General features: G+C 43.9%; 1 protein-coding gene across 8 annotated transcripts in view; it reads left to right on the top strand.

The window, feature by feature from the left end:
- The window catches only part of KIAA0319 (KIAA0319 ortholog), an 84208-nt gene extending 64665 nt beyond the window's left edge, over nucleotides 1–19543 (top strand). For 6 of the 8 annotated variants that reach the window (XM_075921143.1, XM_075921145.1, XM_025190092.2 and 3 more), the window contains 5 exons: nucleotides 1577–1719; nucleotides 3727–3849; nucleotides 7078–7168; nucleotides 12416–12507; nucleotides 13233–19543. In XM_075921143.1, coding sequence (XP_075777258.1) covers nucleotides 1577–1719; nucleotides 3727–3849; nucleotides 7078–7168; nucleotides 12416–12507; nucleotides 13233–13411 — 628 coding nt within the window. In that variant the 3' untranslated portion in view covers nucleotides 13412–19543. The remainder of the gene's footprint in view (nucleotides 1–1576; nucleotides 1720–3726; nucleotides 3850–7077; nucleotides 7169–12415; nucleotides 12508–13232) is intronic. The other 2 variants (XM_075921144.1, XM_075921146.1) reach the window with 1 other exon arrangement.
- The last annotated feature ends 23 nt before the right edge of the window (nucleotides 19544–19566 follow it).

Consider the following 19566-nt stretch of genomic DNA (forward strand, 5'->3'; position numbering starts at 1 on the left):
CAACTCTGCTGAACTCATTCCAAGTGGCTTTTTGTGCCGCTACGTGGAAGAGTAAAGAGACATTGAGAGAGCTTTCCCTGGAGCATGTGCTTTAGCAATATAGCAGTTCTTCTACAGGCAGTAATAATCCATGCGGCAGATCTATGGGGCTTAGGAAACTGGAACTAGAGAACCTCATTTTTTTAAAAAAATTCCCTGCAGACATTTCTTTCCTTCTGTTTGACAGAGATTGTTTTTACTTATCTTGACCTCTTTGTTCATTTGTTGTCTTTGTCATTCCAAAAATTAGATGGAGTGAGGTGGACAGACTGAATAAGTAAATGTACGTGTCTGTCCCAGGTCTCTGTGATCAAAGTTCCTTTTCCTTTTTGTACCCCGCCCCCCACTCAAAACTGTGATGTCCAGGTGCTGCTTTTTCCACAGCAGTATTGGAACTCTCATCTCCTGAGTAAGTGGAGAGCAGATGGTCACTGTACATGCTCACTGTCTACCTGCTTCTGAGTAACATGGAGAAGTATATACAGTGGATGCATTTGAGTGGCAGATTTAAAGAAGAAAGACTGGAAATTGTTGTACACAGCTGATCTTACTACAGATTTCTGTGTAGCTTGCACATGAGACCTGACAATATGGTTGATGGAATCAGTTGAGATGTCTTCCTAAATTAACTAATTGGTTTATTAAAAAATCATTTTGGGCACATAGGGCTCTGACTATGTTCCTCCCAAAATGTAAAATCTACACTATAATCAAATGTAATGGTATCTCTACACTTTTAAATCCCAGGGCATGTCTCTACACAGCAGCGTTATTTCAAAATAACAGAGTGCACATCTACACAGCAAGCCTGTAATTTCGAAAAAAGGGGCTTCTTACTCTACCTTCTATAACCCTTATTTCATGAGGAGTAAGGGAAGTCAAAGGAAGAGAGTCCTTCCTTCAACTTATTAGTGTGGACAGCACCAAAAGTCAAATTAAGGTATTTCGACTTCAGCTACCCAATTAATGTAGCTGAAGTTGCGTATCTTTACTTATCTTTAGCCTGCAGTGTAGATGTACCCCCTGTGACTAATTTCCAATTAAAGGATTCATTCCCCCAAAAACCAAATCCTCCCATGCAACTGCAGCATAACATGACATAAAGATTTTATGCTGGAGTGTCAGACATTCATTGGTTCAACATTGGCTCTCTTAATTGCCAGCTATAAATGACCACTCTCTCTATTGCCCTGATTCTGTTTCCTGCAGTGGGTTTTGGATTAGACCTTAGATATTTATGGGAAAAGAGAAGGCTTTGCAGTGTGCCTGGAAGTTTAAAAAATCCAGACTTGGGAGGAAAGAGTGTGTTCTGCTCCCTCAACTTTTTCCTATGAAGCTGAGGTGCTAGACAACTGTTATTGTTCCTGAACTGCACCGTAGTTCAACAGCTACATCCCTCTGATGAATGTGGTTAACCCAGTGGCAGATTAAATAAAATATAGACACCAAAGAGACTGATTTTACATTTCTGATTTCCAGAGTATGGGCTCTTGCAATCAAACTAAATCTCCATTTTGTTTCTGCGTTCTCTCTGCAGCACAGCGGTTATATTCTACGTGCAGAATGGGCATCCTTTCAAAGTAAGAAAGGCTTCAGATGTCACACGGATGCTGCATGTGCAGCTGCTGAAGGAGAAGGCTGACTTCCTGCTTTTTAAAGTTCTGCGGGTTGATACAGTTGGTATGTTCTGCCTGCTGCTTCCTATTTCTTGAAGTTTACAGACATCAGAATATTAATTCACATAGGCAGCAAGGGAGCAGAATGTAGTGGCTTTTCTCCCTGCACTGTTTTGCTTCAGTTTTCTGAAAGATGAGGCTTGAAATACCTGTTTATTTAGGACAGCCTTTTGCCAGTTTCTTGCTTTCCTTTTAAAGATAAAAGTGGCAAAGAGTATCATAGCTGTCAATCATTTTGTAAACTAAGGCTCATTTACTGTATATTAGGAAATGTACCATGGTGGGGGAACTATGTTATAACACTATATTATCCCAGCTGAGTTATAACATGGTTTGTTCTTCTCTGCGAATTGGACAAACCTTACTGGAACCTTACTGCTATAATGTAATATAGCATTTGTGTTGTATCCCTAGTGCCTAGATGTTATGCTATTCCCTAACAGGATTATAATTAAGTCCTACCTCCCTTCAGGACATCAAGGCCATCAATTGTCTTATTGGTTGGACCTCTCTGGTCTGGCACCCTTGGGACCTGACCAGTCGCGAACGAGGGAATTTGCCAGACCAGAGGAGGTCCCCTGCTACTGGCTCCCCAGACCACTCTCCCTCCCTGCTGCCAGCCCCAACCACATTCCTCCCCCTCCGTGCCCCAGCCCTGCTATTGGGACTGCCATGTCTGCCACGTCTCTGGCCCTGACATAACTCCCCTTGGGTTGTAAATGATCAATTCCTTTCTGCAATGCCCCCAGTGTCCTGCAGAGTTCCAATTACCAGCAGCTAATGCAGCTGCTGTGCTTGCCACATCCCTAGCCCTGCAACTGGGACTGCCACGGCCCTTCCTGTGCTACTGGGGCTCCAGTGCCAGCCCCAGCTCTGCCGGGCTCTGAGTCGCCAGCCTTTTTGCCATTGGGGCTCCCAGCCAGGGCTCCCTGGTCCAGGAACACCTGTGGTCCTGCTGAACCATGGATGTTGCTGGATGAGGGAGTCCCGGTTTTGGGAGGTCCAACCTGTATAGCTCCATCCCCCCAGGTAGTAAATATTGTAGAGTGGGCAGACCCCAAGTGTTTCTTCAGAATCCAAGAGCTTTTCACAGTGATGGTTGGGCTTTCAAGCCAAGTTTCAAGTTTTAATTTGCCATAAAGTCTCAGTGCTGCTGGTAATTGGAACTCTGCAGGTTTCTGGGGGGCATTACAGAAAGGAATTTATCATTTACAACCCAAGGGGAGTTATGCTCAGGATCAGAATGCAAAGGGATAGATACAAGCTGTGGCTCTAAAATAATCATTGATGAATATGGTGTATTTTTGCATTTCCTCTCTGAGGGGAAAAAAGTGACAGTTGTTACACTGTAACGATTAAGGGCTTTTTCAAAATAGAAAATTGGAGGTAAAATGTGCAAATTTGCCTTTATTTTTATTCACCTAAAAGACCAAAAAAATGCTGCAAGTTCCTTGTATTTTGGACAGTAATTTATTGCTTAAAAAGTAAGTATATGAATGCCATACCCTCAGGGGTTGTGATGGTATATTTCTTTCAGGCATTTGTATGATATTCATGATGGTAGTGTCTCGGCACATTAATATATCTCAAGTACTCAGCTATTATGGAGACTATACCCCATTGAAATACCCAACAATAAACAAAACTGAACTCCCTGACTCAGGTTACTCCCTAGTGTCAATTAACACCTTTGACTTGCTGACTAATTTAGACCCCCAGCAAATGACTGGAAGATTAGGAACCAGCAGTGATTCAGTTTATTAATAGCAGCAAAAGCAATGGTTTTGGGGGAGGGAGGGGTATATATTTGTCTACCAGTGATGCATGGAAATGCCTCAGTGAAATTCCTGTAGCTCAATTTCTAAGTGACCTTTTTGTTTGTTACCCTCTGCACTGGAGTTGTGGGCAAGAAATGGGCCATGCATCACCCCTGCGCTAGGGTCTCAGCAGCGTGTGCATTACACGCTGCCCTTCTACACTGTAATTATTTTCACATTTGGTTTGTTCTTAGTCTGCCTCTTAAAATGCTCTGGACATGGTCACTGTGATCCCATCACAAAGCGTTGTATTTGCTATCAGCTATGGATGGAGAACTTGATCCAGCGTTACCTAACTGATGGAGAGAGTAACTGTGGTGAGTTTAGATGGCATCGTGTGGTATGTTCTAAGAATGATTTCCCTTTTCTGTGTAGAGTAGTTCTATAAAGGTATCTATGAGTAATACACATACTGAAAGTGAATTAACAATACATACACCTGTCTTCCAGAACCAACCAACAAAACAAAGAAATGTAGTCATATGACATGAGAAGCAAGTCTGAGCATGATTCTGCAACTTGCAAATCACTCTAGCCCAGTGGCTCTCAAACTTTCCGGACTACAATGAACCCCCTTCAGGAGTGTGATTTGTCTTGCCTACTCCCAACAAGTTTCACCTAACTTAAAAACTACTTGTTTACAAAATCAGACACAAAAATACAGATGTGTCTCAGTACACTATTATTGAAAAGATTGTTTTTACTTTGTCATTGTTACCATATACAGGCAGTCCCCGGGTTACATGGATCCGACTTACATAGGATCCCTACTTACAAACGGGGTGAGGCAACCCCGCACTAGCTGCTTTTCCCCCTATCAGACCAGGGAGACACAAAGCTAGCGCCCCACCCAGCAGACCAGGGAGATGCGGAGCGGCTTTTCTCAGCAGACACCTCAACTTGAGAATAAAGGACTGAGGGAAGTGAGGTGGGGAGAATAAAACTGAGCTCTGGAGAAATGTTTGGCTAGAGTTTCCCCTACAATATGTACCAGTTCCGACTTACATACAAATTCAACTTAAGAACAAACCTACAGTCCCTATCTTGTACATAACCCGGGGACTACCTGTACTTACAAATAAATCAACTGGAATATAAATATTGTACTTAGATTTCAGTGCATAGTATACAGAGCAATATAAACAAGTCATTGTATGAAATTTTAGTCTAGATGGACTTCACTAGTGCTTTTTTTATGTAGCCTGTTGGAAAACAAGACAAATATCCAAATGAGTTGATGTGCCCCCTAGAAGATCTCTGGGTACCCCCATTGATACTGTACCCCTGGTTGAGAACTACTGCTCTAGCCTGATACATCAAAACAATTAGGCACATGCTCAAGTTGAAGCACAGTAACAGTCTCATTGACATCCATAGGACTGCTTGTGTGCTTAGCTTAAAGCATGCGCACAATTGCCAAATGGGATCTGAGTGCTCAGCACCTGGCAGGATTGACTTGGATGTAACAGCTTCTTTAAAGGGGACATTCTTTTCATGTAACAGGCAAGATTCAGAGGGGAAAAAAAAGAAGCAAAGTGATTGTAAACCTTTATTACTTGGTAAAACTGTTGCTGAGAAAGTAGACTGAATTTTCTGGAATTCTTTTCCCCCTTGATTGTTTACTAAGACTTCTTTTCCCAACAAGTTGGCCAGAGTTCCATTTTGTAAGGTGCAAAATACCTCACTAGCACTGATTGCAGTCAGAGTTGAGGGCATTCAGCAACCTGCAGGACATGTCACAGGCCTGGCACTTCCGTGGGTGCTGTGACCCCATTTCTGGCATTAACAGTTACATGTAGAGAAGAAAGGAAGAATATGCCCCAGAGTTGGAGTTGTATTACTTGTGGAAATTGAGAAAATAAGGAAATGAATAATGACAGAAAATTAGGAGACTCTCGGGTTGTCCAGCCCATCAGTATTCCACTCTGGAAACATGCATGAAAGTTTAAAGTGATTGAAAGCCTTCTAAATAATACTAGACATTGTCGTTTTAAAATACTTTTTTTTTTCAAATTTTGCATCACGGTTTTAGGAGAAAAATATTAAAAATAGCTAAGTGTTACTTCTGGGACACTTGGGAATTATTTTGGGCCCGGTTGGATGGCTCCGTAGATAACCTTTCTATTGCACCTGCTGTTGCTTGACAGTTTCTGATTTCCGCAGAGGTTCAGAGAAACAACACAGAGATAACACCTTCCCACTGCATGCTGGCGGATGTTTCATGTTTTAATATGGTGGCCTAGAGGTTTTTAGCAGTTGCTACAAAATACTTATGTTTTTATATGAAACAGTCTTGTCAGTTAAAATCGTGCCTTTTTATTTGACCATCATTTTCTTACCTTACAGCTATTACAATTATCCCTGGAAAATAGAGTTTAGTTGTTACTGCTATATATTTTATTTGATGGGACTGTCAGTTCTTTGTTAGGCATACCCATTTGACACCCTAATGCTGTGGTGACTTTTTCGGTGGTCCACAGGAACATTGTCCAAAGTCACACGGCGTGAGCAGGCACCGCCATTAGGCTGTTTTACGCCGTGTTCACAAGCACTCGGCGTGTCATCCATAGTGTCACCTAGGATGCAACCGCATTGTCTTGCCAGTAGTTTCCGTCTGAGGCTTTGAGCGTCAGTGTAGCTGCCACCGTTGTGCCGAGCAGTTGCTGTGTCATTCGTCCTTTGCTACATGTGCTGGAGGTGGTCCATGAAAATTTTTTGATTGGCCTGGTGGTCCGTGGACTGAAATGAGTTGAGAACCACTGCCCTAATGGAAATCTCCTCTACTGTACTTAGTTTTTAATAGCCTTAATTTAATCAAATATTTTTAATAGCATTAGTTTAGTCAAAATAACAGTCCTAGTCTTCATACGGGACAGTCTCCTATTCTTAAGTTGAGAAATACATTACTCCTTGGCCGTCTGATTATTTTCTATAGGATCACTATCAGAAACTGGACCCATCTGTTCTAGCAGAAATCCAAATAAATAAAAATAGCACAGTGGTACCCAATCCTAAGTGCTGCTACAGTTGTTAATTAATAATAATAATTATTAATAAGAATGAATAATAGTAATACCCTAAAAAGTGACTGTAAAGATTAGCTTGTGGGGCTTCATGTTTTTTGTCTCCCTATTCCCATATGATATTTTTTCAGTTTCTTCATAAGAAGGTATCCTTTTTCTAACAGCTCACTGTCGCCAAACAGCTCCCCTGTCAGAGCTGCACTGTGCAGCTGGTGCATAGAGGTTCACACCTCACTTGAGTGAGATGCCAAGATGGAAAGAACCCAGTTTGACTTTCAGATCTCAGGCAAACTGTGATGGGCTGGCAAGGGGGGGGGGGGGGGAGGGGAGTTTTACATCTCAGCAATGATAACTAGGTACCATTGTGATGTCATTTTTACAGATTCCCTTCTAAGAGAACTACTCTCAATTTCCAATCAAAGTAAAGAAAAATGAAGCGGGCACTCTGCATCTTGGGATCAGTTATTAAAGCTGTGATATTCGTGATTCCTTTGCACATCGCTCTCTTGTTTTATGTTCTAGAATGGAGCATACTCTACGTGATGGTATCCACTTTCATTCTGATTGTGCTCTTGGTGGGCTTAGCATGGCTCTGCATCTGCTGCTGCAAAAGGTATGTGTGGGGTAAACGTGACATTGCTGCACCCTGTCAAACCAATGTCATAGAATCATAGAGCTGGAAGAGACCTCAGAAGGTCAAGTCCAGCCCCCTGCTCTAGGCAGGACCAATTCCAACTAAATAAACCCGGCCAGGGCTTTGTCAAGCCGAGACTTAAACACCTCTACTTCCCTAGGTAACCCAGTGCTTCACCACCCTCCTAGTGAAATAGTTTTCCCTAATATCCAACCTGGACCTCTCCCACCTCAACTTGAGACCGTTGCTCCTTGTTCTGCTATCTGTCACTACTGAGAACAGCCTCTCTCCATCCTCTTTGGAACCTCCCTTCAGGAAGTTGAAGGCTGCTATCAAATCCCCCCTCACTGTTCGCTTCTGCAGACTAAACAGACCCAAGTCCCTCAGCCTCTCCTCATAAGTCATATGCTCCAGCCCCCTAATCATTTTGGTTGCCCTCCGCTGGACCCTCTCCAATGCGTCCACATCCTTTTTGTAGTGGGGGGCCCAGAACTGGACACAATACTCCAGATGTGGCCTCACCAAAGCCGAATAAAGGAGAATAATGACATCTCTGGATCTGCTGGCAATGCTCCTCTTAATGCAACCTAATATGCCATTAGCCTTCTTGGCTACAGGGCACACTGTTGACTCATATCCAGCTTCTCATCCACTGTAACCCCCAGGTCCTTTTCTGCAGAACTACTACTTAACCGGTTGGTCCCCAGCTTGTAACAATGCTTGGGATTCTTCCGTCCCAAGTGCAGGACTCTACACTTGTCCTTGTTGAACCTCATCAGATTTCTTGTGGCCCAATCCTCCAATTTGTCTGAGTCATTCTGGACCCTATCTCTGCCCTTAAGTGTATCTACCTCTCCCCCCAGCTTAGTGTCATCCGCAAACTTGCTGAGGATGCAATCCATCCCCTCATCCAGATCATTAATAAAGATATTGAACAAAACCGGTCCTAGAACTGAACCTTGGGGCACTCCGCTAGAAACCGACCGCCATCCTGACATCGAGCCATTAATCACTACCCGCTGGTCCCGGCCTTCTAACCATCTTTCTATCCATCTTACCGTCCATTTATCCAATCCACATTCCCTTAACTTGCTGGCAAGAATATTGTGGGAGACCGTATCAAAAGCCTTGCTAAAGTCAAGGTATATAACATCCACTGACTTCCCCATGTCCACCGAGGCAGTTACCTCATCATAGAAGCTAATCAGATTGGTCAGGCATGACTTGCCCTTCGTGAATCCATGCTGACTATTCCTAATCACTTTCCTCTCATCCAAGTGCCTCAAAATGGATTCCTTAAGGATCCCTTCCATGATTTTTCCAGGAACCGAGGTAAGACTGACTGGCCTATAGTTCCCTGGATCATCCTTCTTCCCTTTTTTGAAGATGGGCACTACATTTGCCTTTTTCCAATCATCTGGGATTTCTCCCGATCTCCACGACTTTTCAAAGATAATAGCCAAAGGCTCCTCAATGACATTTGCCAACTCCCTCAGTACCCTCGGATGCACTAAGTCCGAACCCATGGATTTATGTACGTTTAGCTTTTCTAAATAGTTCCTAACCTGTTCTTTACCCACCACGGGCTGTCCATCTTCATCCCATCTTGCGTCACTTAGCGCAGAAGTCCCAGGAGCTGACCTCGTCCGTGAATACAGAGGCAAAGAAAGCATTGAGTACTTCAGCTTTCCCCACATCATCTGTCACTAGGTTACCTCCTTCATCCATTAGGGGCCGCACACCCTCTCTGATCACCTTCTTCTTGTTAACATGCCTGTAGAAACCTTTCTTGTTATTCTTCACATCCTTAGCCAGTCGCAATTCCATTTGCGCTTTCGCCTTCCTGATAACCCCCCGGCATTCTCGAGCTATACCTTTAAACTCCTCCCTGGTCGTTTGTCCAAGTATCCACTCTTTGTAAGCTTCCTTTTTGTGCTTAAGTTCACCAAGGATTTCTCCTGTAAGCCAGTCCGGTCTCCTAGCATGTTTGCCTCTCTTGCTACGCGTCGGGATGGTTTGTTTCTGTACCTTCAGTAAGGCTTCTTTAAAATACTGCCAGCTGTCCTGGACTCCTTTCCCCTTCATGTTAACATCCCAGGGGATTCTGCCCATCAGATCTCGGAGGGAGTCAAAATCTGCTTTTTTGAAGTCCAAGGTGTGTATTTTACTACATGCAGTCCCCGGGTTACGTACAAGATAGGGACTGTAGGTTTGTTCTTAAGTTGAATCTGTATGTAAGTCGGAACTGGCGTCCAGATTCAGACACTGCTGAAACTGACCACCAGTTCTGACTTACATACAGAATCAACTTAAGAACCCCAGGCGTCCCCAAGTCAGCTGCTGCTGAAACTGATCAGCAGCTGATTCCAGGAAGCCCGGGGCAGAGCAACTCTGCCTGGGGCTTCCTGTAGTCAGCGCTGGTCAGTTTCAGCAGAAGCTGACTTGGGGATGCCGGGGGCAGAGCAGCTGGGGTGCTGCCGGGTTGGTCCAGTAGTGCCCAGAGCGGGCGCTGCAGGACCAATCGGCAGCGCCCCAGCTGCTCTGCCCCAGAGTCCAAAACAAAAGCCTGGTCTGCTGGGGGGGGGGGGGGGGGGGGGAGAGCACACTAGCTGCGCCCCCTCCCCCAGCAGACCAGGGACACAGGGAGCAGAGCCGCAGCGGCAGCGGGGTGCCGCGCCTCTGAGGCTTTGCTCTGGCAAAGCCTCAGAGGCGAGGGACCCCGCCGCGGCTGCGGCTTCAGTCTGGGTGCCTGTGGTTTGCTGGGAACAGTCCCCAGCAGACCACAGGCACCCAGACTGAAGCGGCAGCAGCGGCGGTTCCCCGCGCCTCTGAGGCTTTGCTCTGGCAAAGCCTCAGAAGCGTGGGAACCCGCCTGGTGCCCCTGGTCTGCCGGAGACGGTCTCCAGCAGACCAGGGGCACTGGAGCAGCTTACGAACGGGGCTTTCTCGCCCCAACTTCCGGGGCGAGAAAGCCCCGTTTGTAAGTGCGGATCCGACATAAGTCGGATCCGCGTAAGTCGGGGACTGCCTGTACTCTCTTTTCTTCCTTTGGTCAGCTTTTCAGCATTAAACCATTCTGCTCTTCTCAAACGCAACTGTCCTCTGGAAATATTTCTTTCTGTCTTTTGGGTTTATATACTTGTCCCGTGAAAAAGCAGTACCTGTCCTTTGCCTGTGGTGTTCCTTGACACTCTTTAAAAAAATAGTTATAAAAAGAGACTACTGCTGGAACCTCTCCACCTATAATTAATGTATATCCCAGCCCAACATCTGAAAACATATTTAAGATCTTTACAATCTTCCCTCTAGAGCAGGGGTGGGCAAAAGGGCCTCTGCGGGCTGGATCTAACCCGCAGAGGCCTTGCCGCTCCCCCGCCCTCAGGCCAATTAGGACCTGGGGGTGGGGGAAGTGTATGAAGCACTTTGAAGTGCCGCTCACTCCTGGCAGGGTGGGAGGAGACTTCATGCGCTCCCCTGCCCCCAAGCCCTGATTGGTCTGTGGGCGGGAGGAGCGAGCGAAGTTACTTCCGTCTTACCCCCGCGAGCGCGTGGCACTTCAAAGTGCTACATGCTCCTGGCAGGGTGGAGGAAACTTCCCACGCTCCAATTGGAGCTTGGGGGTGGGGAACTGCACAAAGTTTCCTCCGCCCTGCTAGGAGCACGTGGTACTTGTCTAAATGCTGCGTGCTTCTGGCATGGCGGGGGCAGGCGGACGAAGTTTCGTGCCCTCCCTCACCCCTAAGCTCTGATTAGCCTGGGGGCAGGGAGCATGCAAAGCCTCATGCCGTGCACTCCTTGTAGGGCGGAGGAAACTTTGTGCACTCCTCCCGCCCCCAGACCAACCACGGCTTGGGGGTGGGGGAGCACGTGAAGTCTCCTCCCGTCCTGCTAGGCGCACACAACACTTCAAAGTGCTATATTCTCCTGACAGGGCAGAGGAAACTTTGTGTGCTTCCCCCACCCCAAGACCCTAATTGGCCAGAGGGTGGGGGAGCATGCAAAGCCTCTTCCTGTGCTGCCAGGGGCATGGATGCTGAGGGGGAAGGGCTTTCCCACCCCCAGACCAATCATGGTCTGGGGGTGGGGAAGCCCGGAAGCATTCTGGCCCCACCCGTTCTGTTTTAGGCCCCACCCCTACTGGGCCCCAAAATTATTGCCCACCGCCATCTTTGTCACACACCAAGATGAAGCTGTATGTCCTGGAGATCACTAAACTAGGGAGTTCTTGAGGGAATGAAACTCTAAAGCAGAGTTGACCTCATGGAGAATGGACATAGCTCGGCAGGTTGGGTCTGGCTTAGGTCCAGGGAAACTAGCCTGTACTTTGTATGCTAACACTGTGTGTCCCAGGAGTCTCTCTCCCGGTTTCCAGCTTTTTTTTTGTCCGCCTCAATATACTTTGTCTGATCTCAGGTGTGTCTTCACTGCACGGACTACACTGATTTAGCTACATCAGCGTCACTATGCCAACAAACTCATACTCTAAAGCAGCCTACTTGTATGGAAGGGATTTTTTTCATTCATGTAGGAACTGCAGCAGCTATGAATGACAGTAGCTATGGAGACAGAAGTATTCTTCCCTCCACTTATCTGCATCTGCACTGAGGGATAGGTTAAAATAGCTAAAGTGGTCCAGGGAAAGTTTTTATTCTCCCCCCCTCACCGAGGTGGCTCTGACCTAGCTTTTCAGTGTAAATCACATGTCAGCAAGACCATCAGTAATTCTCTCCCAAGGAAAACATGTTTTTTCTATTTGGTTCTCGCTGGTGCTAGTCATTGGAGTGCACGTTTTGTTGCTTATCAGACAATCCAACAGAGGCAGTTTGTTTAGATGAAACAAAAAAAAATGAGTTGTCCAGGTGTTTAATCTTCCCCACAATGTCGTTTTGGTGAGACATACAGGATGTTGGTTGAAAAGCTGTCCCCCTTGGACTACTCTCTCTGACATAGGGGTTGCCGGTGTTGAACATTCCAGACTGGCATGTGGCAGGAACTGGGGCTCATCTGCCTTGTGACTCTGTCCTCATTTGCCTTGGACTCTACAGAGGGCATCTGACTGGTCCAGAGAGAGATATGGAGAGAAGGGGTAGGGACTGTGGAGGGGGTACAGGGGTAGGAGATATTCTTGGCCCCTAAGGCATTTATAAGAAAAAGATGTATGTGTATAAAAAGATGTATGTGTACTGTGCATGAAAATTTGATTTACTGGTGTCACTATACTTTTAGCAGAAAGAGGACAAAAATAAGAAAGAAAACCAAATACACCATCCTAGATAACATAGATGACCAGGAGAGGATGGAGCTAAGGCCCAAATATGGTAAGATTTATTTTTAATTGGGATCTTTTTTAGCAGTTGATCGTTAAACTCCTATGTTTTAGAAAGTTCTCTTCTACACACACTTTAAAAGAAAACATGAAAACAAGCTTTTTATGTTACAAAGTTAAAACTGCTTTTTCAAGCTTATGCACAGCAATGTTGCATGGCCCAAATATGTCCCACTTAATTTCATTAGGCTTTAATTATTTCCCTAGTTAACAGCTTCCATTCACAATGAAGGAATTTTGAATTCCCTTTAATGGGGGAAAATTTCAAGTCCAATGGAGGAAAACTTCCTGAACAATGGCATCCTAAAAAGTAACAAGTTTGTCCAGGAGCACAGACTTTTCATGGTCAATTGGATCAATCATAGAGCTGTCTTTGTGGATAGAATTAATTGGCTGGTTTAAGCTGTTAGAAATGACCGTGCTGCATGATGAGGTGCTTTAAATGAATTGAGCATGTGCAGTTAAACAGAAGCAGGAGAAGACACGAAGTGCAAGCCACTCAGTATCAATGGGAGAAGCTCCATTGGCGTATCTGGCCCCCCAATATTTAGTGTTTACTTGTATAGTTGTTAATATGGATAGTGGTCTGAATACTTACTCTTAGAGGCAGGGTAGCACAGTATCACTGATATTGCGCAATGCTACCCAAGAGACAGGTTACTAAATTTAAAAATAAAACTTTCCAGAGAACCTTTTGGCTTGATTGTTTATTTTCAGGTATAAAACACAGAAGTACAGAACACAATTCCAGTCTGATGGTTTCAGAGTCTGAATTCGACAGCGACCAGGACACTATCTTTAGCAGAGAAAAGGTCGAAAGAGAGAATCCAAAGAGCATCATGAATGGGTCCATCAAAAATGGAGTTTCCTTCAACTACAGCTTGAAAGACAGATAACTGAATGAGTGTAAAATGAAAAGATGTGCTGATCTGACACACCAAGAAAGAGTTGATCCACCTTTTGTTTTTCAAAATCAAAAGCTTCCTAAAATATATTCTGACAGTGGGTGAAGAAAATTTCCAGTGCCATGGAGGGGGGATTAAACAAACAACTAACTCTTGTCATTGGTGTAAGAAGTACATTTATTGCTCGTTTACTCTGTGCTGAATATTTATGCATAAATTTCAGCAGACATTTTCCCTATAGTAGACAGATGAATCACTGCTGTGACCCCAGTCAAGAGTGTTATGTTACTAACAATGGTGACTGAGGCTGTGAGCTATATTCTGGTTGTGTCTTTACTTTGTTTCTGTTACTCGGAGCTCTGTTACATTATGTTATGTATCTAATGTAAAACAGTAAAAGCCAATATTCAGAGTTTCCCTGTTATCTGCAAAAAGCAGAGTTTGGCTACAAGCTCCATCTTCATATACGGTTCTTAAGTTGAATACAAAAAGGGGAAAATTTGTAGGTAGCATTTTTAGTACATAGTATTTATCTTTATGCCCTGCTTTGACTGGTTTTTAAGGTAGCACGCATAAGGTGAAAATGACTCTGCTTAAGGGACATTTATTATCTAGCAGTTTCACTTAATCAGCTGCAAGCTAATGTGATACAAATGTATCCTTTTGCTTGAATATTAGGGGTCGTCTTGTTTACTTTTAGTTCGAGGTTTGGCTCTCTTGGGCTAGGGAGGAGGGCAAGACTGTCTTGACTGTTGAGCTCCTGTTCATAATTATTGTTCAGCACCCAGAAATTATTGCTCCATCACCTCCCTGAAATCTGCATAAGGGGATCCAGTTTGTACGTTGACTTCATTTGTTCATGGCTACAGTGGTGGGAGAGACAGACCTTTTCAGCTGAACTTCAGTACCTGGAAAGTTAATGGAGTAAATAAGCAATTTGCAAAGACCTTGAACAACATAAAGGTGGTAAGTAACAGTATGAATTTGTCAAGAATGGTGTCAAACCAACTCACCATCTTTTCTTTGACAGGGTACCGAGCTTTGTGAATAGGGAAAGTGATAGATGTGGCATATCTAGACTTTAGGAAGGCTTTTTGTCTCTCATGACCTTTTCATAAATAAGCTAGGGATATACAGGGGGATATTCAGCCTACATGGTGCTACTGTAAGGTGGGTGCATAACTGGTTGCAAAAGTGGTCCCAAATAGTAGTTAGTTGGGTTCACAGTCAAGCTGGAAGGGTTCACAGTCAAGCTGGAAGGGCATATTATGAGAGGTCCTGCAAGAATCCGTTCTGGATCCAGTTCTGTTCAATATCTTCATCAGTGAAGATAATAGCATAGAGTACACTTACAACATTTACAGAGGATACTAGGCTCAGAGGTTGAAAGTGCTTTGGAGGACAGGATTAAAATTTAAATATGATCTGAGTAAAGTAGAGAAATGATGTGAAGTAAATAGGATGAAATTGAATAAGGATACATATAACGTACTCTTCTTAGGAAGGAACAATTGATTTGCCCACATACAAAGTAAGAAATGCCTAAGAAATAAAAAGGAGCACTGCAGGAAAGGATCTAGAAATCATAGTAGATCACAAGCTAAATGAGTCAACAGTGTAACACTGTCACAAAAAGAGCAAACATCACCTGGGATGCATTAACAGGCATGTTGTAAGCAAGACATGAAAAGTAATTCTTCCGCCTATCTCCATGCTAATTAGGCCTCAACTGGAGTATTTTTCCAGTTCTGTGTGCTACATTTCAGGCAAGATGTGGACAAATTGGAGAGGATCCAGAGAAGAGCAACAAAAGGGATTAAAGATCTAGAAAACATGACCTATGAGGGAAGATTGAAAGAATGGGTTTGTTAGTCCGAAGAAGAGAAGATACCAGGAGAGGGGACATATCAGTTTTCAAGCGCATAAAAGATTGGTACAGAGAGGAGGAAGAAAAATGGTTCGTGTTATCCTCCGATGATAGGACAAGCAATGGGCTTAAATTGCAGCAAGGATGGTTTAAGTTGGACATTGGGAAAAACTTCCTGTCAGGATGGTTAAGCACTAGAATATATTGCCTTAGCTGGTTGTGGAATCTCCAGTGATGGAGGTTAATAGCAGGTTAGACAAAGACCTCTCAGGGATAATAGTTCTGCCTTGAGCGCAGGGCTAGGCACCTCTTCAAGTGGGGGGAAGGCTGAGCTAGGGGAAGGGTATGTCTTGTGCTATGGAACCTCTCATTCTGGATTGTTTTTGGGGACAGTGATGATACCACACTGAGCAGTGTGGTATCAGTGGAGGTTTGGAGGCACAGGGTGTCTGGGTGCTTCTGGGAGTAGACTCCCATAGATCGAACAACACAGGATTTGGTACAGATCCTAGGGGAAACAATCTGTTTATTTCTGCCCATGATGAAAACTGACCATTCATTCTCACCTTTTGTTTCTGATCCTGTAACCAGTTACTGATCCATGACAGGATCTTCTCTTACCCCATGACTTCTCAGGCTTTGTCTACGCTACAAGATTATGTTGCCAAAAACTGCCTTTTTGGCGACAAAAAAGTGAGAGAGTATACATTGCAATGCAACTCTTGTCCAGAAAAACACCTAGTTTTAATGACTAAAGACTTCCACCCGTAGGAGGTACTTTTTTCTTTTCCTTTATTGTCAACAAAGAGCCACCGTAGACTGTTTATTTTGTCGACAGAACTAGCTTCTGCCAATATCCCACACTGCCTGCCCTGATGGTTCTGCTCAGTGTTTTGATCTCGGCTGCCTGCAGGTATGTGTTCCTCCCCTTTCAAAGTCCTGGGAAGTACCTGACCACTGAGTGAGCTGCTCCATTTGGGGAACAAACAAAGAGAAAATCATTGGACTGCTCCTGTTTAGCCCTGTATTAGGAACACAGTGGCAGGCAGATTGCTGCTGCAGGGCGAGGGGGACAGGATGCTGTGCTGATTGACATTCCTCACAGAGCTACTCTTGGGTGCCTCTCCCAGCAGCTGAGAAGGCTGCAGGAGTTGTGCAGGAATCAGCTCCGCTGTTCTATAACACTGCACTATGGGAAACAAACGCATACTGCATTGCATGCACCCTCTAGCAATTTCTGTTTTGTTGACCTTTGGGTGTTGACACAAGTTTTGTTGACACAGCCTGGTAGCCTAGGCATACCCTTTGTTTCCATCAGAGCTTTTGGTAAGGGACCTTGTCAAAGGCTATCTAAAAATCCAAGTACATTCTATCCACTGGATCTCCCATATTCACGTTTGTTGATACCTCCGAATGCTAACCGATTGATAAGAGGCATGACTTGCCTTTACCAAAAGTCTGTTATCTCTTCCATAACAAATCATGCTCATGTGCCTGATAATTCTTTCTTTTTATTTTTTTAACTATAGTTTCTACCAGTTTGCCTGCGAATGACATGAGGCTCATTGGTCAGTGTCTCCTTGGGAGCCTTTTGTTTAAGTATCCAGTCAGTAGGTACAGAGTTTTGTTTTCAGTGACAGGTTACATACTACTGTTGGTTCTGCAATTTCATATTTGAGTTCCTTCAGAACTCTTGGGTAAAAACCCGCTGGTCCTGGTGACTTATTACCATTTATCTTCTATTAACACATCAGTGTGGGATAGTACTTCAGATCTGTTGTCCAAAAACGGTAGTTCTAGTCTTTATTGTCTCCATAACCTCTGCAGTGAAAATCGAGATAAAGAATTCATTTAGCTTTTCTGCAATGGCCTTGTCTTCCCTGAGCGTTCCTTTAACATCTTGGTCATCTATTACCTGTAACCTGTTTGGAAGGCTTTCTACTTCTGGTGTACTTTCAAACATCCTCTTTACTGTTAGTCTCTTGTCTTTAGCAAGTTGCTTCTCAAATCCTTTTGTGGCCTGCCACATACTTGAAGCCGTAATCTGCCGGCGTTTGTGGCACCTTCCTATTATCTTCACTAGGATAAGATGTTCAAAGTTTAAATAAAGTCTTTTTGCCTCTACTGACCTGCACTGCTCTGCTGTAAAGCAATGGTGACATTCTTTTGGCCCTCATACTATTTTTTTCAGATTTGTGGCATAGATTTAGTTTGAGCCTCTGTCGTGGTGTTTTTAAATAGCCACCATTCTGCTGGCAGGCCTTTGGCCCTTGTGACAGTGCTTTTTGACTTTCATCTAACAAGCATGCTTATTTTTGTGTAGTTCGACTTTTGAAAGTTAAATGTTAATACCTTTCTGGCTCTGAGAATTTGTGATGTGATATCAGTGGTCCTTAAGTCTAGCATGACTCTCTTATGAGGCGTTCAGGATTGAATATAGCAAGTGCCAGACTTTGAATCATTGTAATTTTTACTTATGACCATACTGAATTCTTGGAGTCTTTGCCCAGGCAATACCCAGAACTGGGAGGAGGGTTAGAATGCATTGGTGGCATTGAGTGAAGTCTGCCTGTTTTTACAGACTGTGCCGGGCTTGGAGCACTCAAGATCCTTTTTGACAGACAAAATACAAATATTAAAAATGCCCCAGGATGCTGGGAACTACTCAGAAAATTCTATGTACTTCCTGTACAAGCGGCTAACGGTTCAGATGCTAATGCTGTACGTGAAAGCATCAATACTGTGGGAAGGACAAGCATGGCAACTCTATTCTTATGCGCATCCCTTCAAAGTTAAGCCCTGAGTGCAGTTGATGTATAGAAAATTCTCATATTCATTGCTTATAAGAGGCATTTAATTAATCCACACTAATTGTTGCAGTTTGGGGACATCCATACTCAGACCATAAAACTACACCACTATAAGCAAATCAAAACCCTTTTTTCAGCATGGCAGAGGAAGGTGCTACTGCAGTATGATGTGAAATTTAGCTGGACACATCTGACAAGAACAGAAAGAGCAAAGCCTCTCTCTTCTTATTCAATCCTCATATTAATTGAGTTGTTGCCGATATGAACTGTTGTCTGACAATCCTGACCAAGTTGCATTTGACAAGCCCAGTTATTTCATACTTGTCAGATGTGTGAGGACAACCTCTTTGTCAAGCAAACCAGATAAGAGCTGTAGCTGAGGGACCCACTCCTTGCTCTGTGTTGCCAAACGTGCTTGCCTATGGGATGCTAATTTTATTTTATTCAGTTGTTTCAGTGCGTACACCCATGCAGGGGGAGCTGTGTGCAAAGGGTTAACAGCACAGTGTGTATTACCCTTCAAACCTGAGAATAGGTAAAAAATGCTACTATTTAACTTTCCTCCGACAACTCACAAGTCAAAACCTTTAGTTCCTGCTGAAGTTCATGGGCACACTGCCTGCATATCACGTGCGGATTTTGGTCTTCGAGATGTTGGGAAGATAAGAGACTACATTATAGTGACCTTGAGTTTTTTGGGACTAATGGTGTGGAGAAAATGACAACAGTCACCCCCTGGAGAATGTATGGAATCCTGGAGAGAGAGATGAAGTGTAAGCTCCCCTCTGCAAGAAGGGGGAGTGGAATAAGGAAGTGTAGAAGGGAGGTCCTAAAGGATAAGAGTTATACTTTAGGGTTCTGGAGACAGCTCAGAGTCATTCCAGGTGTAGCAAGGAGGAAGAAAGCCAAAGGTTTGAAACTGATAGTACTTAAAATGAAAATCTATTTCCCTGTAGCATAGGTAATGAATTAAGTGTAGGTTAGCCACATGTTGGTATTTTACCTTGGTACAGAAGCATTGCACTCTGCATTTGGGGGTGTGAGCTATTGTAGACATTCTAGCAGGAATCGGTCTCTAGAAAATGTTAAAGATTGCAAACAATAATATATTCTAACTGGAACCATTTCTGAAGTGGTCCTATTAAATTTATGTATCCCTTCTAATAAAGATTTGTCTCTTTTATGAGGCTCAATCGTGTGTCCTCTTGTGGATGTTGCATTCTTCTGTATGCAGCTGTGTCATGTCAGATGTTCAACTCTGTCAGAGTAGTATAGTAAAAACAAAGAGATGCTTTAGCTTTTCTGTTCTTACCACAAACTATAATTCCCTTCTTTGCTTCTTTCAATTTCCATGAAAGGTAGGAATGAGTTCAGTATATTGAAGAAGAGGACAAAAAAGACAAACTCAAATAATAATTGCAGCTCTCAGAATGCAAATAACTATTTTGTGTGGTAGTGGGGTTTTTTTG

The sequence above is a fragment of the Pelodiscus sinensis genome, chromosome 2 (genome assembly GCF_049634645.1).
Source record: "Pelodiscus sinensis isolate JC-2024 chromosome 2, ASM4963464v1, whole genome shotgun sequence".
Lineage (NCBI taxonomy): Eukaryota > Metazoa > Chordata > Testudines > Trionychidae > Pelodiscus > Pelodiscus sinensis.